This window comes from Cupressus sempervirens, chromosome 11 (assembly GCF_028749045.1).
Source record: "Cupressus sempervirens isolate cs-2001-9-10 chromosome 11, ASM2874904v1, whole genome shotgun sequence".
NCBI lineage: Eukaryota > Viridiplantae > Streptophyta > Pinopsida > Cupressales > Cupressaceae > Cupressus > Cupressus sempervirens.
The window spans coordinates 367342903-367362486 of NC_143128.1; the positions used below are offsets into that span (position 1 = coordinate 367342903).

Below are 19584 nucleotides of genomic sequence, written 5' to 3' on the forward strand. Positions count from 1 at the left end.
TATGGCATCATCATCTGCATCATCCTGACGAAGTTACTCACATTCCAAACTGCTGATATTTCCAAGGGATAGAGATAATAAACCTTCGCCCAAGAAGTCATCGTTGGACAAAGCCACCAGACAAGAGCTCCGAACGAAGAAACTATGTTTCAATTGCAAGGGACCTTGGGAACCTGGCCACAAATGCCTCGGAAAAGGGAAGATCCATTACATTGAGATCATGTCCGATGATGAGGATGAACAGGAAGAAATACCCGCCGAAGACAACCAACATCACGACGATACCAACATGGTTAGTTTGAACTGTAGGGAAAGAATTGCAGCATTGGTACGACGCAAAGGAACTATTGCTCTAGCGGATAGCCTGAGGTGCACAGTATTTCGTGTATGGGGAACCCTTCAAGGACAAAGGGTTATGGTGATGCTTGATAGCAGAGCCACTCTAAACTTCATAAACTCATCTCTGGTGAAGCGAAGAGGTCTACCTACAAAGACACATGCAAGATTTTAGGTCAAGGTTGCCGGAGGGACTCTTCTGCCCTGCACACACCTTGTTCCTCAACTAAGTATCACAATGGCGAATCACACGGTGACCGAGGATTCCTTCATAGTGGACCTTGATGACATGGAGGTTATTTTGGGCATATAATGGATGGAGACACTGGATGAATACACTCAAAGCTTCAAACGGATGGATTCCACTTTGGTTGTTGATGGAAAGAAGGTTGTTCTCTACGGAATGGCAAATGAGGGTCCGAAGGAAGTTTCTGCACATTGGATGGAGGCAATTTTTTGGCGTGATGATGTTGCTTGGGTTGCATATTGTTTTGTTTTGGCAGAACCTATAAAAGGGAAACGAACACCTCCCCAGGATGATCTCGAGAAGATTTTGAGCAACCATGATAAAGTTTTTATAGACATTCTTCCCGGCATACTATCGAGTTGGAAGTGGGAGCCAAGCCGATCATAACCACACCGTACCACCATCCCAATAAATTCAAAAATGAGATCTAAAAAACGATTCAGGAACTACTAGAGAAAGGATGGAACCGTCCCAGTTCTAGCCCTTTTACGTCATTGGTGGTATTGGTCAAAAAGGACGAGATGATGCGCATGTGTGTGGACTACCATGCATTGAACAAAAAACATAAAGAATAGATATCCCATTCCAAGGATACATGAGTTGCTGGATGAATTGCATAGCGCAATTTATTTTTCGAAAATAGATCTTCGTTCCGGATACTATGAGATCCGCATGAGGGAGGAAGGCGTAGAAAAGACGGTCTTTCGTTGTCACTATGAGCATTATGAGTTCCTGGTCATGCCGTTCGGATTAACGAATGCACCTGCTACGTTCCAATCATGCATGAATCGCATCTTCAACAAACAATTGTGTAAGTACTCACTAGTATTTTTTGATGACATTCTTATTTATAGCAAGACATGGGAAGAGCACCTGAAACAGCTGGATGAAGTCCTAAGGATCATGAAGGATCAGTTTTTGTTCGCCAAGCAATCCAAGTGTGAATTCAGTATGACAGAAATTTTGTCCCTAGGACATGTGGTCAGTAAATATGGTGTTCAAGTACATCAAGAGAAGATTCACGCTATCCTCGATTGGCCTCCCCCAAAATCACTCACAGAGTTGCGAGGATTTTTTGGACTGTACAATTATTATCGGAGGTTTGTAAAAGGGTTCTCTTAGCTCAGCGCACCACTAACAGATCTAACAAGAAAGGGGTCCTTCCAGTGAAATGAAAAGGCACAACTCACCTTTGATAAGCTGAAAGATGCAATGAGCACTTGTCCTGTGCTAGCTTTACTTGATTTCACTCAACTGTTCATTATGGAGTGCGACGCATCCGAAGAAGGCATTGGCACAGTACTGATGCAAGATAGACACCACATAGCCTACGAGAGCAAGAAGCTTACACAAACAGAACACTTATATTCCATCTACAACAAAGAGATTTTGGCCATCGTACATGTACTAACCAATTTCTGACAGTATATGGTAGGTGTCAAGTTTGTCGTTCGTACGGATCCCAATAGTTTGAGATATTTTCTGGAGCAACAAGATATGAACGAGAGGCAACAAAAATGGGTAAGCAAAGTTCAGGCTTTTGATTTTGACATTGAATATGTGAAAGGAATGAACAATGTGATTGCAGATGCCTTGTCCAGGAAACCCGCCATCTGCTTACTAACCTAGATTTCAGCCGACTAGAAAGCACATTTGTTGGTAGAATATTCCAAAAACACCTTTGCCTATGAGCTAATGGATGGAAACACCCAGAATGATTGGTACAAAGTGGTGGATGACATCATTTACTATAAGAATCAAATCTTTCTAGTGCGGGAATCCAAATTGAAGCAGAAAACCTTGAAGGAGGTAGATGATTCACCCTTGGCAGGACACGCGGGCTTCCTCAAAACATACAGACATCTCAGGGAGAGGTTTTCATGGAAAGGACTTAAAGGAGACGTATTGCAGTATGTAAGAGACTGTGCGGTCTGCCAGCAAAAGAAAATTCGAACATACTCTACCTGTCGGGTTATTGCAACCTCTGCGAATTCTAGAACATAAGTGGAAAAGTATATCAATGGATTTCATAATTGGACTTCCCAAAGTGAACGAAAAAGATTGTATCTTCATGGTGGTTGACAAATTGACAAAGTACACACATTTCTTCGCCATCCCCTCAAATTGTCAAGCCGCACAATTTGCTAATCTATTTTTTAGAGAAGTCTTTTATCTGCATGGGTTACCCCGAAACATTGTTAGTGATCGAGATGGGAGATTCATCAGTATCTTCTGGACAGAACTGTTTCGGTTGGCAGGAACAGAATTGTCACCAAGTACTAGTTACCACACTTAGACAAACGAACAAACGGAGATTGTGAACAAGTGGCTCGAAGGTTACCTCTGGAACTACGTTTTGGCACAACAACGACCATGGGTCAAATGGATACACCTAGGAGAATATTGTTACAATACCATGTACCACATGTCTATCGGAATGGCACCATTCAAAGCTCTATACAGGTACGAACCCCTTTCCTTTATTGACACAATTCTAGGTGACAATCGCGCACCAAGAGTGAGGGAATGGCTTCAGGAGGGACAAGACATCCTCAAATGCCCGAAAGAAAACTTACAATAGGCACAAAATCAACAGAAAATGTACATCAACACTCACCAAATGGAGAGAAGTTTCGAAATAGGGGACTTGGTCTATCTCAGGCTCCAACCATATCAAAAGTCCTCATTGAAGTTAAAGGGAAAAGAAAAACTGAAGCCACAATTTTATGGCCCCTATCATGTAGTTCATCGCATTGGTGAAGTTGCCTACGAGCTGGAATTGTCAGAGCGGAGTTGTATTCATAATGTCTTTCATGTTTCATGTCTAAAGAAGGTCGTGGGGCAAAAAGTCATGGTAGCCATAGACCTTCCGCCGCTCAATGAAGGAGGAAAGCTCATATTGGAACCAGCTAAGATCATCGAAGTACGTGAGAAGACCTTGCAGAACCACACAGTGAAGGAATGTGGTGCATTGGAAACACTTGTTGTTGGACGATGCGACATGGGAGGGCGAGCACATTCTTCAGCACCCGGCATTGCAATTGCTTGAGGACAAGCAAAATTTGGGACAGGAGGACTGTAATATTCCCATTATAAAATAAATCATTAATCAAACTATTGTTAATGAGTCGATTGATTTAATATATCTTGGACCCATTTTTGTTTTGTTTCTGTAGTCTGTGTTGCCATCAACTATCTTTGTACACCCTCGAAAAGTTTTCCCCAACGAGTATTTAAGCACGGCTTGTAGGTAGTCTTTAGGTATGCAATATGGATTATTTCTTTGTGCTACGAATTACTATTGGAGTTCTCTATCGTTCAGCATTTCGGAAGTGAAAGATCTTCCCTACTTGGCTTTCCGGTTTCAGTGGGATTCAACCCTCACCCTATTCTTTCACTTATAACACTTTTCTCGAATATGGAGAATCAGAGCATCATCTTTTGGCAATTAACAATTGAAGGTTGTTTCTGTTCGAATCTCTATTCTTGTTTGGTATTGTTTGATGAATTCGGAATTAATAGTTTCAAGTGCAAATAAAAGTCATTCTTGTTTGTACCTCCTCCATCTCTCACAACACTCTACATTACTCACCGTACAGCCTCCAAGCTAAGTCGTACCTTCTCCCACCCAACCATATGACCTCTATAGGCTCACCGTACGGACCCATAGTTCCTACCGTATGGAAACTCTGCAAATCATTTTTTTCCTTCAACGTACGACCTTGCATCATCTCTTCCACCGTATGCCATTTTTGGTGTCCATAATCACACTGTACGGCCTTTAGCCTAGTTCGTACACTCCTGACATTCGTACAAGCATTCCAGTAGCAACATAATAATTTTAGGGGAGTTGTAGGTATGGGTCATTACATACCCAAAGTAAAGATTATGATGCTTGGAGTTTGATAAATCAAGACACACACTTTTGGTTTGATCAAGAATATCAAATCTAGTCAATCATACATCTGTAAGTATACAGACCATGCTCAAAATATGAACTTAAATACAGATATGAACAGATTATGAATTTAAATACATCTAGAAAACTCATATGAGCATGCACGGTATGATTCATACAGATAGAACAAAACTGCTAATCCTCATGTGAACATTCAAGCTACAATCAAAAAAATGGAAGAAGAATAAATAATTTTCTATCTTTTCTTGCAATATCATTCTGACCTTTCTACCCCACTCAAGAATGCATGCGTCCCGAATCAAACAGCGTTCAATACTCAAAGAGTTACGCAAATGAGCATGTTTTCCCAAAAAAATCTCACGCTGATGATAAAAACACCACATGAAGCACCTCGAACAGCACGGGAGACATAAAAATCCCAACAAAGGGTAGCAACACGAAGAAGACAAAAGGTCATATGGCGTTATGCACATTTGCTACTACAACTGACACATTCATTAACTAAATGACCCGTTGAAAATAAAGTGGCTCTGAAACAAAAGGTGGCTTCTTAACAAAAACCAACCTATGCAATTGAACCTGACTCAAAAGCTGAGTCATACAGCAAGAAAGACAACATATAAAACAAAAAAACATAATGTGCCAAAAAACGAGCAATTCCCATCATATGAGGCTTGGCAAGAGTCAAAACTAAACATGGCACAGAGAAACATAATCAAAGCAAAAGTTGATTAGAAATAAACTTATAGAGGTGTCGTGAGAAAATGTCGATTTTTCTCAATATTCTCTAGTAACTCATACAAATACGCTTTTCTAACAAGAATCCAATCCTCAATATTGACGTTTGTGAGATACAAGGACAAAGCTCGATCCAGAAAAATAAAACAAAACTGCCACCTAACAAAAAATATCAATTTATTAATCATAAAATGTTACGTGTACAATGTCTTTCTCTTGATGCAATATATATAACATAAAGAGAGACTTCACATTCCAATTGAAGGTCTCTTTAATAATTCTTTATTTTTAAATACAACTCTCTGTATTTCCATGCCTTGACGGATGTCAAATGACACGTCATTATTTTTAATATTACAATTTAATCATAAATGTCCTCTTCAAACCGAAGGTAACCATAAAGATAATTACATCCATATTTCTAGAGATAAAGATCCCTATCACAGCTACAATCTCCAACACCTGTTTCATAGAATAATGATGTAACAATCTTTTATAACTTCCACGTGGAGATGTTCTTGTTAATGTTTGTGGATCTCTGCAAATGTAATAATATTGCCGTTATAATTGATTTTTTCAAATGCAAATCCCAAACTCTTATAAGAGGAGGAGACATGTCTCATGAAGAGACATGTCTTTATGATTAATCATTACTAGTTAATATATATTAACAATATAAACCACAATATAACATATGATTTATTTATATATGTGTGTGTGTGTGTGTAATATTATATACATATTATAACATATATATATATATATATATATATATATATATATGGATATATAATGTAATAAAATATATATTTATAATATTATATATATGTATCAACATTGCATCTTAAGATTAAATCAATCCGACTATAGTTATAATCTTAACACTCCCTCTTAGCTAGGAAGGACTTGTCATGAAACACAATATGCTCTTAAGCATATGAAGATATATCATCTCAATGTGATATTTACGGATATCAACAAAAAATCCATCAACTCACACATATATTATATAGAGAATTTGCTTCAATTCACTATGAGGCTAAATTTCTCAACACTCCCTCTTTAACAAAGAGAGAATTAAAGCAATTTTATTATAAGATTTGAACACTACCTTAAGTGTGGTCTATGATAGATTTAAGTTATGGTGTCTGACAAGATCCAGCCTGAAGAACCATAACAACTTTCATGGTGTCTAGCAAAATCCAGCTTGAAGAACCATGATAAGTTGGTTATCAAGGTATCCAGCAAAATCCGGCCCGAAGAACCATGATAACACTTGCTCCATCACATTTTGGTGTTAGGAGATACATCAACTATCGATAAAGTCGTCACCTTACAATAGTTATCTTATGTTCATTATCATGACTTCCAATACTTTGGGACAACAACTTAATGAAGTTTGTCATGATAACAAGTCTACCATTTTATAAGATCATCACCTTACAATGGTTACCTTCTATTTATATATGTTAATGAAAGATCGTCATCTTTCATTATATATCATATGTGAAATAGTAATCACTATGAACCAGGTCAGAGGGTGGTATAAAGGCTTTCACCTCAATTCTATCTCATAGAGAAGAATACATTATAATAAATTTACTTAGAACTTCTCCACATAGAGAAGATATCACCTTAAAATCCTCCCTCCGAACATCGATTCCTAGGAAGTCAAATCCTCTAGTTACTTCCTTAAAAGCTCTCTTCACCCAAGGATGCCTGTTGAACTCACTCTGAATCTAATATCAATCTTTTGATTTTCTAGTGATAAGTCAATACTTCATCATGATGCACTTAAGTGTAGGCCCATCAAAATTATGCAGTCACACACATGTATTTCTAGACTCCCTCTGAGTATCAATCTTCTAAGTTCTTGCATTGCCTTCGAAGAAGTGTCATTCTCCCTCTTAACGTAGAAGAATCTCATAATCTTAATCATTAAAGATGTTTTCTTCGAAAGCCTCCTTTTATCCATATTGATCATCAGGGTCTTTGGAGCTACTATCATTCTACACAAAATCTGGTAGCATGTGTAAAATACCACCTTTCTTTTCCTGTAAGAACATCCTCAAACATAAAGGAAAAGATCAAGGCAAATAGCTAGTGTGTATAGAAACACAAATAGATAAATGTAATACTCAAATATATGAAATACTTATCTACACATAAACATTATTGATAAAAGTTGCTCCAGTGAGGGTCCATATGCAACAAATCAGAAAATCATCTCCACATAAGCATTTGTCAAACAATGGGAAAAAAACATTGGTTATAATTCTCCCCACAATGTAAAATTCCCACTTGCTCCATTTTAAAAGCTTTTCAATCACTCTTTAGTCTCATGACTACACACATGAATTTCTTTCTTCCTTAAATGCAATCTCTTATACTTCTTGGTTTGTCATATTATATTCTACACAAAGGGCTTGTGATTGATATATTATTTTCATCAGCCCATAGGAAGTTGAGTCTTCAATTGGTCAACACCCGTATTAGCATTTGAGCATGAACAATGACTTTGCGAGTCACAAAATCTATATCATTTTGTTACGATATTTGCAAAGTATAAGCTTACTCAATGTGTCCATTCACCAACTTCACTCCTCTGTTTATAATAGATGAAGTGATACAATCTCTCTCTGAAAACATCTTATCTCTTTCTCTCAATTATTTGTTGGACAGGATATTAATATGCCTAATGCCTTTGCCATGTCACGAGCTTCCCTTTGGGCATTGTCATTTCCCTTGAGCAAGTTGTTGGGTTTTCATTTATTACCTCCAATTATGAATTGTCATTCACTCAGACTTCTTGACTGGTGGACTATGACGGATCAGGTATTGCCCATACTCCAATTCATTATCATCATTGCACTCATCATTTGAGCTATTATTAACTTCCATGCGAAAAGATTTGCTTGAGATTTATTCAATGTTCATAGAGAAGCTGATGTATATCACGTATACTTAGGTTGATCCTTTTATGCTCCTATTCTAATTTCTACCTTATTACACGATTATGAAGTTAAGTAAGCCTCCAACAGGATTTTGATTGTATATGTTAATTGTGTAGTTATTACTACTGACGAGTTCTATGTTATTCTCTAAAGGTGGCTGTTGTTGTGTACTACTAATCCTTGTCTTCTTTTGCTCGATTCCCAAACCAATTATTGGATTGCTTGTATGATGACGGCAATTACAATGAGTCGCCCTGCAAACAGTGTCATCTAAATGTGCCACGATATGATTTCAGGGACTCTTACTAACCACAATATGAAGTTGAACCCTTCCTGTAACACCAAAACTTCTATTTGCAACCACAACAACAAATTATTCTCCTTCCAATAATCATTTTTCATCACTCTCTTAACACTCTCAAGACTGTTTTACACAGAATTATTTGTAGACTCACCGCTAAAGGATATACTCATGCACACACATGAGATAGTCTTCGTTTGTGATTTTGCGATAACTGGGCAGGGAACCATGATCACCAAAGTTGTCATCCATTATCATATATGTTATCAATTTATATTTGCTTTTTTTTTATTTAACCGATCTGACTGGAATGAACATAGGATAATTATAAACTCCTCAATATCTGGAATTATCCCCTTCAATGTGATGTTTTGGATGCACTTTCTAAATCCTTGGAATGACGTAACTACAGCTCCTCTAGCAAACAACTCCACTCTAATAACTGTGCTGAGAACGTATGACTGGGATTATTCAGTCATCGTGTTATATACTGATCTGTATCTCTAATATTTATCGGGTGAGTGTGATTCTTTTTCTTTTTATGGTATGAATTTAATGCTCTTTCCACTCTTCGAATTTGCTACCTATTGTCCCAGTATCTTCTGTCATATCCTTTGATGATTGGTATGTTAGAATTTCCTTTAGAACTCTGTTCGCTTGTCTGATATCAAAATCTGATAGTAGAATTTCCATGGGGGTCACTTCTAATCTTTAACACTCATTGTGTGGGCCTTAGCCTTGTGTAGCTACAGCGCCTTCAACCATCAACATGGCTTCTATATATATGACGCAATATTGGATTTGAGTTCATGTTCCCATCCGTGGAAGTTGCTATCATTGTAATTTATTTGTCTTGACTGTAGAATACTTTAATGTCATTTGAAACTCTCCTAAATATGTCAAGTTCAGATCTGTTCACTGAAGGATGTCATCCCCTGGTTCACTAGATGTATTCTCTTTGATTCCCGATATCAAACCAGTAGTATTCTTTTTATATGTTCTCTGTTTGTGGCTCTGAGTATATATAAAAGGGATGTCATGGTGCACATTCTCTGTTCTGTATTCCAATCTCTTCTCTTAATTTTTCTACAACTTTTCTATTTTCTGCATTTGCAGCCTGCTGCTCTGATACCATGTTAATGGTTTGGATCTCTGCAAATGTAATAATATTGAAAGATCCCTGATGGATCTCTGCTGCAAATCTGCTGTAGATTTATTTTATTTTTGTTTTTCCTGTTTATTAATGTTTTCTTGTAGAACTAGACGGAAATGCAGAAGGGTTTGTTTGTTTTTGTGTTTTTGATGATTATTCCACATAGAAATGAGAAGTAGCAAATGGCAAGAAAAGAGTCTGAAAATAAATAACAATATGCAGTAAAGTCAGAGTTGATACAAATCGTACCAGGCAGATCTCTGAATTATAGAGCCAAATAAAAGATCCAGTACATTTCCTCTAGCAATGACGCCACAACTGGCTGATGAAAACGGGCTGATAAGATGCAAGAAACTGCTGCTGAATAACCGATTATTCTATGTATCCAAGTGCTGCAAATGACAGAGTACGGCTGCAAGAAATGGCAGTGTACGGCTGCTAGAATTCACCTCCCAAACGTCAAAGAACATGCCCAACAAAACAAACTGTAGGCCCAAGCTGAAGTGGCATCTACCTTCCTCTTAAATACTGTTGAAACTACTGACAAACCAATACGCAATGCTGCTAAGGGTTACGTCCCAGCCAGCAATTACCCTGGGGTTTGCGTCCCAAAATGCAAATCGCTCAAGCAGAGCAAATCTGAAAAGAAGTGTTTGAGAAATATGCATCATCATGAGAAATGGCGTCCATCTCCTTATAACCCCTTGCAAAGCAATTCGAACCCTAAAGTGACCCCCAATTGGCGTTGGCTATAAAAAATGAATTAAATCTTATTTTAAAGTGACCATGTCACTAGAAAATGACCCTTTCCACCATAGTAATAAATCCGTTCACCGAATTGCCCTGAGACCAAAGAGGAAGATTTAGAGAATTTCAAGACCTTTCCAACGAGCTATCATAACATGGGATACGCATCCAAATGAGAAATATGCATCATCATGAGAAATGGCGCCCATCTCCTCATAACCCCTTGCAAAGCAATTCGAACCCTAAAGTGACCCCCAATTGGCGTTGGCTATAAAAAATGAATTAAATCTTATTTTAAAGTGACCATGTCACTAGAAAATGACCCTTTCCACCATAGTAATAAATCCGTTCACCGAATTGCCCTGAGACCAAAGAGGAAGATTTAGAGAATTTCAAGACCTTTCCAACGAGCTATCATAACATGGGATACGCATCCAAATGAGGACAAAATTCCCTTATTACTCCAAAATGGCTATTAACTTAGCCTTATTTAAATATTAAACGCTAACTTAGGAAATATTAAAAATATAACCCAAATAGCCACAAACTGCCCAACTGACATCACAAACCATAAAATCATCCTGTCACTTGTCTGTGACTGAAGTCGGAAATCAAGGATCCACTAGCAGTCTCATCCCTAAAATCTAGGGATGCTCCTAAAATTTAGGAAACAAGCCCTATCCTTCTAAAACTGAACCCAAAGGGTCATCTCATGGAAACCCAGCCCTGGGCATGATCATACCTCCTAAAAAGTAGGAATGAACCCGATAAATGTAGGAACTGCCTCCTAAAAACAAGGAACGTCACCCAACTGATCAATACCCACCAGAAAACCCAATCCCCAACACTGAATAACCATACTAGGTCTCTATCCAACCCTGTCAGCCTACAAGACCCCATAATAAGCTGACTCACATGTCTCTGTTAGACTGAGCTAGAGTGGGGACATGACAGTCCTCCCCTCTCAGAGATGCTTGCCCACAAGCAACTATAATGCAGGATGCTGTAAAATGCTCTCACCCTCCCAGGTGGCATCCTCTATGGGAAGATCTCTCCATCGAACCAAATACTCTCAAATCACCCGGCTTCTCAGCCGCCGTTCCCTCACCTCAAGAATCTCATCCGGGACCAAAATCAATTTACCTTCCTCATCCATAGGAGGTAATTCGGGTGAAACTATAATATGCTGTCCAAGGGCCTTTTTCAGGGAAGATACATGAAATACATTATGAACTTTGCTGCCATGTGGTAACTCAACCTCATATGCAACCTCTCCCACTCGCCTGAGTATCCTGTATGGACCATAAAAACATGGTTTGAGCTTCTCAGCTCCCCCCCTCTTTAGGGTGCTCTGCCGATATGGTTGTAAACGCAAAAAGACCATATCATCCACCTCAAATGCCCTCTCAATCCTGTGCCTATCAGCGTACATCTTTTGCTGATTTTGGGCCTGCTGCAAATTCTCCTTAAGAGATCTCATGACATCCTGGTTCTCTTGTAACCAATCCTGAACCAAGGGAACTCTACTGTCACCAAATGCCAAATCAGTGAAAGATAATGCCTCATATCCATAGAGAGCTTTGAAAGGCGTCATGCCAATGGACATATGATGCGTAGTATTATAAGAATACTCGCCCAAATGCAGCCAACGCACCCATGCTTTTTGCTGCCCTGACACATAGTTACGCAAATATCCCTCCACCCATTTGTTAACTATTTCTGTCTGCCCATCTGTTTGAGGGTGGTAACTAGTACTAGGTGTTAACAAAGTACCAACTACCAGCTAGTGTAAAAAGTTCCTGCCAGAAGGAACTCATGAATCTGCTGTCCCTATCACTCACAATGGTCTTGGGAAGACCATGAAGTCTAAACACCTCCCTGAAGAACAACTCAGCCACCTACGATGCTGTAAAATCTAATGCAATGGGAAAGAAGTGGGCATACTTCGTTAGCCTATCCACAACAACGTAGATGCAATCTTTCCCCTGAACCCGACGAAGACCTGTAATGAAATCCATGGAGATCCCTGTCCACTTCTGTTCCGGTATAGGCAAGGGCTGCAATAATCCCGCTGGGTAGGTATGCTCCGACTTGTTCTGCTAACAAGTCATACACTCACGGACATAGCATAAAACATCATCTTTGAGACCCTTCCAAGAGAATCTCTCACGTACCGCCATGTAAGTCTTACCATATCTTGGGTGTCCGGCTGTAGGAATATCATGGAGAGCATGCAAAATTTGTTCCTTCAACTAAGAACCCGGAACAAGGTAAACCCTGTCTTCATAGTAGATAATATCATCTACCACACTATATCTGTCATCCACTATCAATCCCTCCATAATCTCACAAGCATGTTGATCTTTGGAGTATTCAACTAAAAGTTGAGCCTTCCAATCTGCTGAAATCTCGCTCAATGAACATAGGGCAGCCAATGAAGGTTTCCTAGAGAGTGCATCAGCCGCAGTATTATTCTTCCCCTTTATGAATTCGATATCAAAGTCATAAGCCTGAATTTTGCTAACCCATTTCTGTTGTCGATCATTGAGCTCTGTTTGATTTAGGAAATACTTCAGACTGTTATGGTCTGTTCTCACCACAAATTTACTGCCAACAAGATACTGTCTGAACTTGGCTAACGCATGCATAATAGCCAACATTTCTTTATCATAGGTAGAGTACAACTTTTCATTGTTTTGCAACTTCCTACTCTCATAGGCAATGGGGTGTCTATTCTGCATCAACACCGCTCCTATACCCAAGCCCGACGCATCACACTCCAGGACAAATGGCTGCGAGAAATCAGGTAGTGCCAAAACGGGGCAAGTACTCATAACCTCCTTGAGTCTATCAAAGACCCCCTGTGCTTGTTCTGTCCATCTGAACGATCCTTTCTTTGTGAGATCTGTCAAAGGTGCTGCCAGCTGTGAGAAACCCTTTACAAATCTTCTATAATAAGCACATAATCCAAGGAACCCTCGTAACTCAGTAATGTTCCGAGGAACAGGCCAATTCCGAATCGTCTGAATCTTCTCTTCATGCACCTTCACCCCCTCAGCACTGATTACATGACCCAAATATAACACCTCCCCCAATCCAAACTCACATTTGGAAAGCTTAGCAAATAGAGACTGACTCTCCATTATGCTAAGTACCTCCTTGAGATGTTTGAGATGGTCCTCCCAAGTACTGCTGTAAATCAATATGTCATCAAAAAACACTAGAACCGATTTCCTCAACTGCTTGTTGAAGATATGATTCATACAGGACTGGAAAGTAGCTGGTGCATTGGTAAGGCCAAAAGGCATTACCAGAAACTCATAGTGCCCATAATGACAACGGAAGGTGGTCTTGTGTACATCCTCTACTCGAACACTTATCTAATGATAACTTGAACGAAGATCAATCTTAGAGAAGTAGACAGCCCCATGTAACTCATCTAACAACTCATCAATGCGCAGAATGGGATATCTATTTTTTATTGTCTTCTTGTTCAAAGCTCTATAGTCTACACACATCCGTAGAGTCTCATCCTTCTTCTTAACAAGCACTATAGAAGAAGCAAAGGGGCTAGAACTAGGTCGAATGAAACCCATGTCCAATAGCTCATGAATAGTCTTCTCAATTTCATCCTTATAGGCTCTAGGATGACGGTATGGGGTAGTAATCACTGGCTTCGCTCCATCCTCCAACTCTATACCATGCTCAAACCCTCTATCTGATGGCACTCCAGGAGGTATATCACCAAACACTCTACTGTGACGATCCATCACTGACTAAATGTCCACATGAAATACACGGCCATCCTGAGATATGGGTGTTTTGGATTTAACCAAACAGTGTGTAGCCCAAAGCACATCATTATGCCTAAAGATGGTCTCCATCCTGCGAGAAGTCACCTCCCTGGGTCCACCATCTGACGCTGCCCTCAAAATCACCTTCTGCCCGCCAAAAAGAAACTCTAACTGCATACGGTGGTGATCAATAATGTAACGCCCAATACCTTGTAACCACTGCATGCCCAAAACCACATCATAATCTTCTATGGGAAGCACATAGAAGTCATCAGTCAAAGTATAATCTCCCATCTGAATACTAAGTTGTGGAATCCGCTTGGTACAACCCAAAATGGCACCATCAGCCACCTTCACTCCAAAACCACCAAACTCCTCGTATTGTAAGCCACGCCTCTCAACTAATTTTTGATCAATAAAGTTATGCGTAGCACCTATGTCTACCAAACTGGTGATCCGCTTACCCTTAAGTGTACCTTTCAACCGGAAGGCATGAAACTTAGGATAACTGGAGAGGGTAGCCATAGCTACTTTAGCTGATGCCACAGGCTCAGCGGTGTCTAACTCCAACTGTGTCGAAAACTGCTCAACATCCTCTATATTATCCTCAATATCAGTATCAGGAACCTCCTCATCCCCTAACTCAAAAGTCACCTCAATCAAATGAACCTTTCCTTTACCCATGCAACGATGTCCTGGTTCCCATGGTTCTTTGCAGGAAAAACACAACTTTTTCCTCCTCAATTCATTCCTCGTCTCCTGATTCATCCAAGGAGTTTTAGATGAGGTCCCTCCTTTGTTCTGTGTCGTATTGGCCTTCTGTGCAGGCCGTGAATCTCTAAATGGTTTCTTATCTGCCTGATAAGAAGTGGGAACAGTATCCAATCTCAATGTCACATCAATAGCCTCCTTAAGAGTAGCTGGTTGGAAAGCACGTACCAATCCTTTTAGTCTATCCTGCAAACCCTCAATGAACAACATCACACTACGTTTATGGGGCATATCCGGTACCATAACTGCAATATGCTGGAACTCATTAATATAGGCTTCTGCATGACCAGTTTGTTTAAGGTGAGCCAACTCCCTGTAATAAAGTTTTGTATCCTTACGGTCAAATCGTGCAATGAGTCGCTCGGTGAACTCAGCATAGGAGTGAACTAAAGCGTGATCCTGGGTGACCAATCCATGGTGCCACCAATCATAGGCAATCCCCTCTAAATGCAACACAGCAAACTAAATAGCCTAACGCTCAGGCATGGGCCTCAATGAAAGGTATATGTCCAACTTGTGGACCCAAGCTCGTGCACTAGTGTCTCCTGAGCCATTATATGGGGCCAATGTAATCTTCCCAGTAGCTCTATTGAGGTCATAATTCTGCTGCTGTTGTGGTAGTCTATTACCACGATCTACCCTGAACCTGGTTGTATCTCTACGCTGTGCACAATACTGGGGAAGAGGGAAGACGTCCCTAACCTCATGAGGTAGAGCTCTCCACTCAGCTGTGGCCGCCAAAACTGACTCCTGAAACCCCACTTCTGGTGGTTCAACCTACACTGGCCATTCACCTGGTATGAATTGGGGAAGCAATGGCCTATTCGTAGTAGGTGTACGATGGCGATGCCTCCAATTGGAATGAAGGGAGCTCCCAACTGAAGAATGGGACTGATGGCTACGCTGACTACCAGCCATTGAAACTGATCTACTTTGCCTGCCTCTGTGTCCACCCATCTCCAAACGTTCCAAGGTATCCTGTAACCTGTCTAGAGCCTGAGCGATCCTAGGCTGAGTAGTGAATAGGGTCCGCACCATCTCTCTTTCTTCTGCCTCTGTAGGCATGCCGTCGCCAGCAGCACCCTGTGCCTCACCCATAGCTAGTATCTGTGCGTCGCTGGCAGCCTCTGCTTGCCACTGGTTTCTCCTGCGCTCGTAGAATCTGTGTATTTCTCCCCCAGGATGCATAGATTTGTATTCAATCCACCAACTAGTGACTACCCAGATGCTGAAATGATTTATCAAAAACTTTTATCCAATACCCAGATGCCAAAATCTGTTATGACAATTTCTCACAAACCCTACAGGCTGGCAAGATGTAAGCTCTGATACCACTGAAAGATCCCTGATGGATCTCTGCTGCAAATCTGTTGTAGATTTATTTTATTTTTGTTTTTTCCTGTTTATTAATGTTTTCTTGTAAAACTAGACGGAAATGCAGAAGGGTTTGTTTGTTTGTTTTTGTGTTTTTGATGATTATTCCACATAGAAATGAGAAGTAGCAAATGGCAAGAAAAGAGTCTGAAAATAAATAACAATATGCAATAAAGTCAGAGTTGATACAAATCGTACCAGGCAGATCTCTGAATTATAGAGCCAAATAAAAGATCCAGTACATTTCCTCTAGCAATGCCACCACAACTGGCTGATGAAAACGGGCTGATAAGATGCAAGAAACTGCTGCTGAATAACCGATTATTCTATGTATCCACGTGTTGCAAATGACAGAGTACGGATGCAAGTACGGCTGCAAGAAATGGTAGTGTACAGCTGCTAGAATTCACCTCCCAAATGCCAAAGAACATGCCCAACAAAACAAACTGTAGGCCCAAGCTAAAGTGGCGTCTACCTTCCTCCTGAGTACTGTTGAAACTACTGACAAACCAATACCCAATGCTGCTGAGGGTTACGTCCCAGCCAGCAATTACCCTGGGGTTTGCGTCCCAGAATGCAAATCACTCAAGCAGAGCAAATCTGAAAAGAAGTGTTTGAGAAATATGCATCATCATGAGAAATGGTGCCCATCTCCTTATAACCCCTTGCAAAGCAATTCGAACCCTAAAGTGACCCCCAATTGGCGTTGGCTATAAAAAATGAATTAAATCTTATTTTAAAGTGACCATGTCACTAGAAAATGACCCTTTCCACCATAGTAATAAATCCATTCACTGAATTGCCCTGAGACCAAAGAGGAAGATTTAGAGAATTTCAAGACCTTTCCAACGAGCTATCATAACATGGGATACGCATCCAGATGAAGCCAAAATTCCCTTATTACTCCAAAATGGCTATTAACTTAGCCTTATTTAAATATTAAATGCTAACTTAGGAAATATTAAAAATATAACCCAAATAGCCACAAACTGCCCAACTGACATCACAAACCATAAAATCATCCTGTCACCTGTCTGTGACTGAAGTCGGAAATCAAGGATCCACTAGCAGTCTCATCCCTAAAATCTAGGGATGCTCCTAAAATTTAGGAAACAAGACCTATCCTTCTGAAACTGAACCCAAAGGGTCATCTCATGGAAACCCAGCCCTGGGCATGATCATACCTCCTAAAAAGTAGGAATGAACCCCATAAATGTAGGAACTGCCTCCTAAAAACAAGGAACGTCACCCAACTGATCAATACCCACCAGAAAACCCAGTCCCCAACACTGAATAACCATACTGGGTCTCTATCCAACCCTGTCAGCCTACAAAACCCCATAATAAGTTGACTCACATGTCTCTATTAGACTGAGCTAGAGTGGGGACATGACAAATATTGCCGTTATAATTGATATTTTTCAAATGCAGATCCCAAACTCTTATAAATATAAGAGTAAGAGACATGTATTTATGATTAAGCATTATTAGTTAATATATATTAACAATATAAATCACAATATAACATATGATTTATATATATATATATATATATATATATATATATATATATATATATATAATACATATTATATATATATTAACATTGCATCTTAAGATCAAATCAATCCAACTGTAGCTATAATCTTAACAGTTCTAAACACTTGTTAGTCACTTGATCTCTACATCAAGTAATGAAGAAGTAAAAGATATGTAATCAGCATAATGTCATCATCCTTCTTGAATGTGATGATCAAGTGTAACCAACCCTCGTTTCACCTAATGCAACTAGGAAACCATCTTATTTATAAGACTTAACAATTTCCCAGTTTCTTATTCTTCCACTACATATAAACAGAAATATTTCTAACTATCCCTACTAATTTTTTATTAGCTGTTGATGTTCAAGGACTGCCACAACTCGACCACAAAAGTACATAACTGCTTTAGTATGGTTTGTTCAAAAATGGGGACATTACATGTGATGCAGGCCTTGCAGCTAATGCAACACCATATATTCAATTTTCATTTATATTGCTGTAGTGCATAAATATCCTGCTAGAACAGAAACATCCCAACAAGTTCATCCTTACCTTTCCAAGCAACATTGTCAGATTATCCTTGGCAGTTAGGAATGGTACATCAACAGCAAGACTGCGGCAGTAATGATATATTGCACCTACTGTGTCCCCAGAATATGTTGCTAACACTGCCAGCTGCAAAAATAAAAACAAACCCAAAGTCAAGGTCATCATGATTTTTGACTTAAGAGTGATTCCAAATAGACTATCATTAGCCAAAAAAGGTTCTGTAATAGAGTTCTGTAATTCGGTCTATTTAACAGACATGTTATTTATTTTACGATAGTTTTATTGGGAAAAAGATAATATTATATTCATTATCAAAAACAATGCCAAGCAGAATACAAGAGAAAAGCGAATAGTACATCTATCAACAATTACTAAATATTTTACAGGTTTCAAGTTCAACAGATAAAATAAAATTACCATCATACCAAACAGAAATAAGACTGGGAGAGCTACGAAAAATGTCCCAGCAAAGCATTCCAGTAGAAAATTCTTTCCAGAAGTGTATTACTCAGAGCAAAAGAACAAACTGTGTCTTTTCTATAAAGATTAATGATCATAAGTTTGTTGGCATTTGATGTGAGCACATTTTCGCATTTGACTTCCTCACATCACAATGTCTCTGTGCCAGAATCCCACTAGAAGGTACTGTCATAATGAAAGCTTTCATTTACATTTCTAGCCTCATGTCCAGAAGACTTTTCCACAGTGCAAAGTCCATTGTATTTACCAGGAAATACACAGCAATCTGACTCCTATTTAGTATTTTGCTGAATTTCATTGGTCAAATGTCCATCGTCTTGTTTGACCTTGCAGGCTCGGACGCACAAGGTCAAACATGGACCCTGCATGGACCCGCAGACCAAATACAATGTGGGTCTGAAAAAAACATGCAAAAAGTGTTTTTTTATTATTATTTTTCCCTACCTATCCCTAAAACACCCCTTTATACTTGATGTCTAACTCATTTAATTTCTCATTCTTGCAAGCTTGAAGTGAAGTGATTAAATACCAAGGAGAGTGATTGTGGAGTGATAAATTCTTGCTTGAAGGTAGATTTGAGTGTTGAAGTTGTGTTTAAACCATTTTCTTTAGTTTTTTCCTGTGTTACCAGGGGATGCGTCCCGGGCCTAAAAACCCCCATCCCTGTACCAGAAACGTTT

At 39.4% G+C, this 19584-nt stretch overlaps 1 protein-coding gene across 1 annotated transcript in view; it reads right to left on the minus strand.

Annotated features, from left to right (window-relative positions):
• The window catches only part of LOC149529596 (uncharacterized), a 118534-nt gene that overhangs the window by 85137 nt on the left and 13813 nt on the right, over positions 1-19584 (minus strand). The window contains exon 2 of the mRNA XM_089810593.1: positions 18428-18550. Within this exon, the coding sequence (XP_089666719.1) occupies positions 18428-18550 (123 nt within the window). The remainder of the gene's footprint in view (positions 1-18427; positions 18551-19584) is intronic.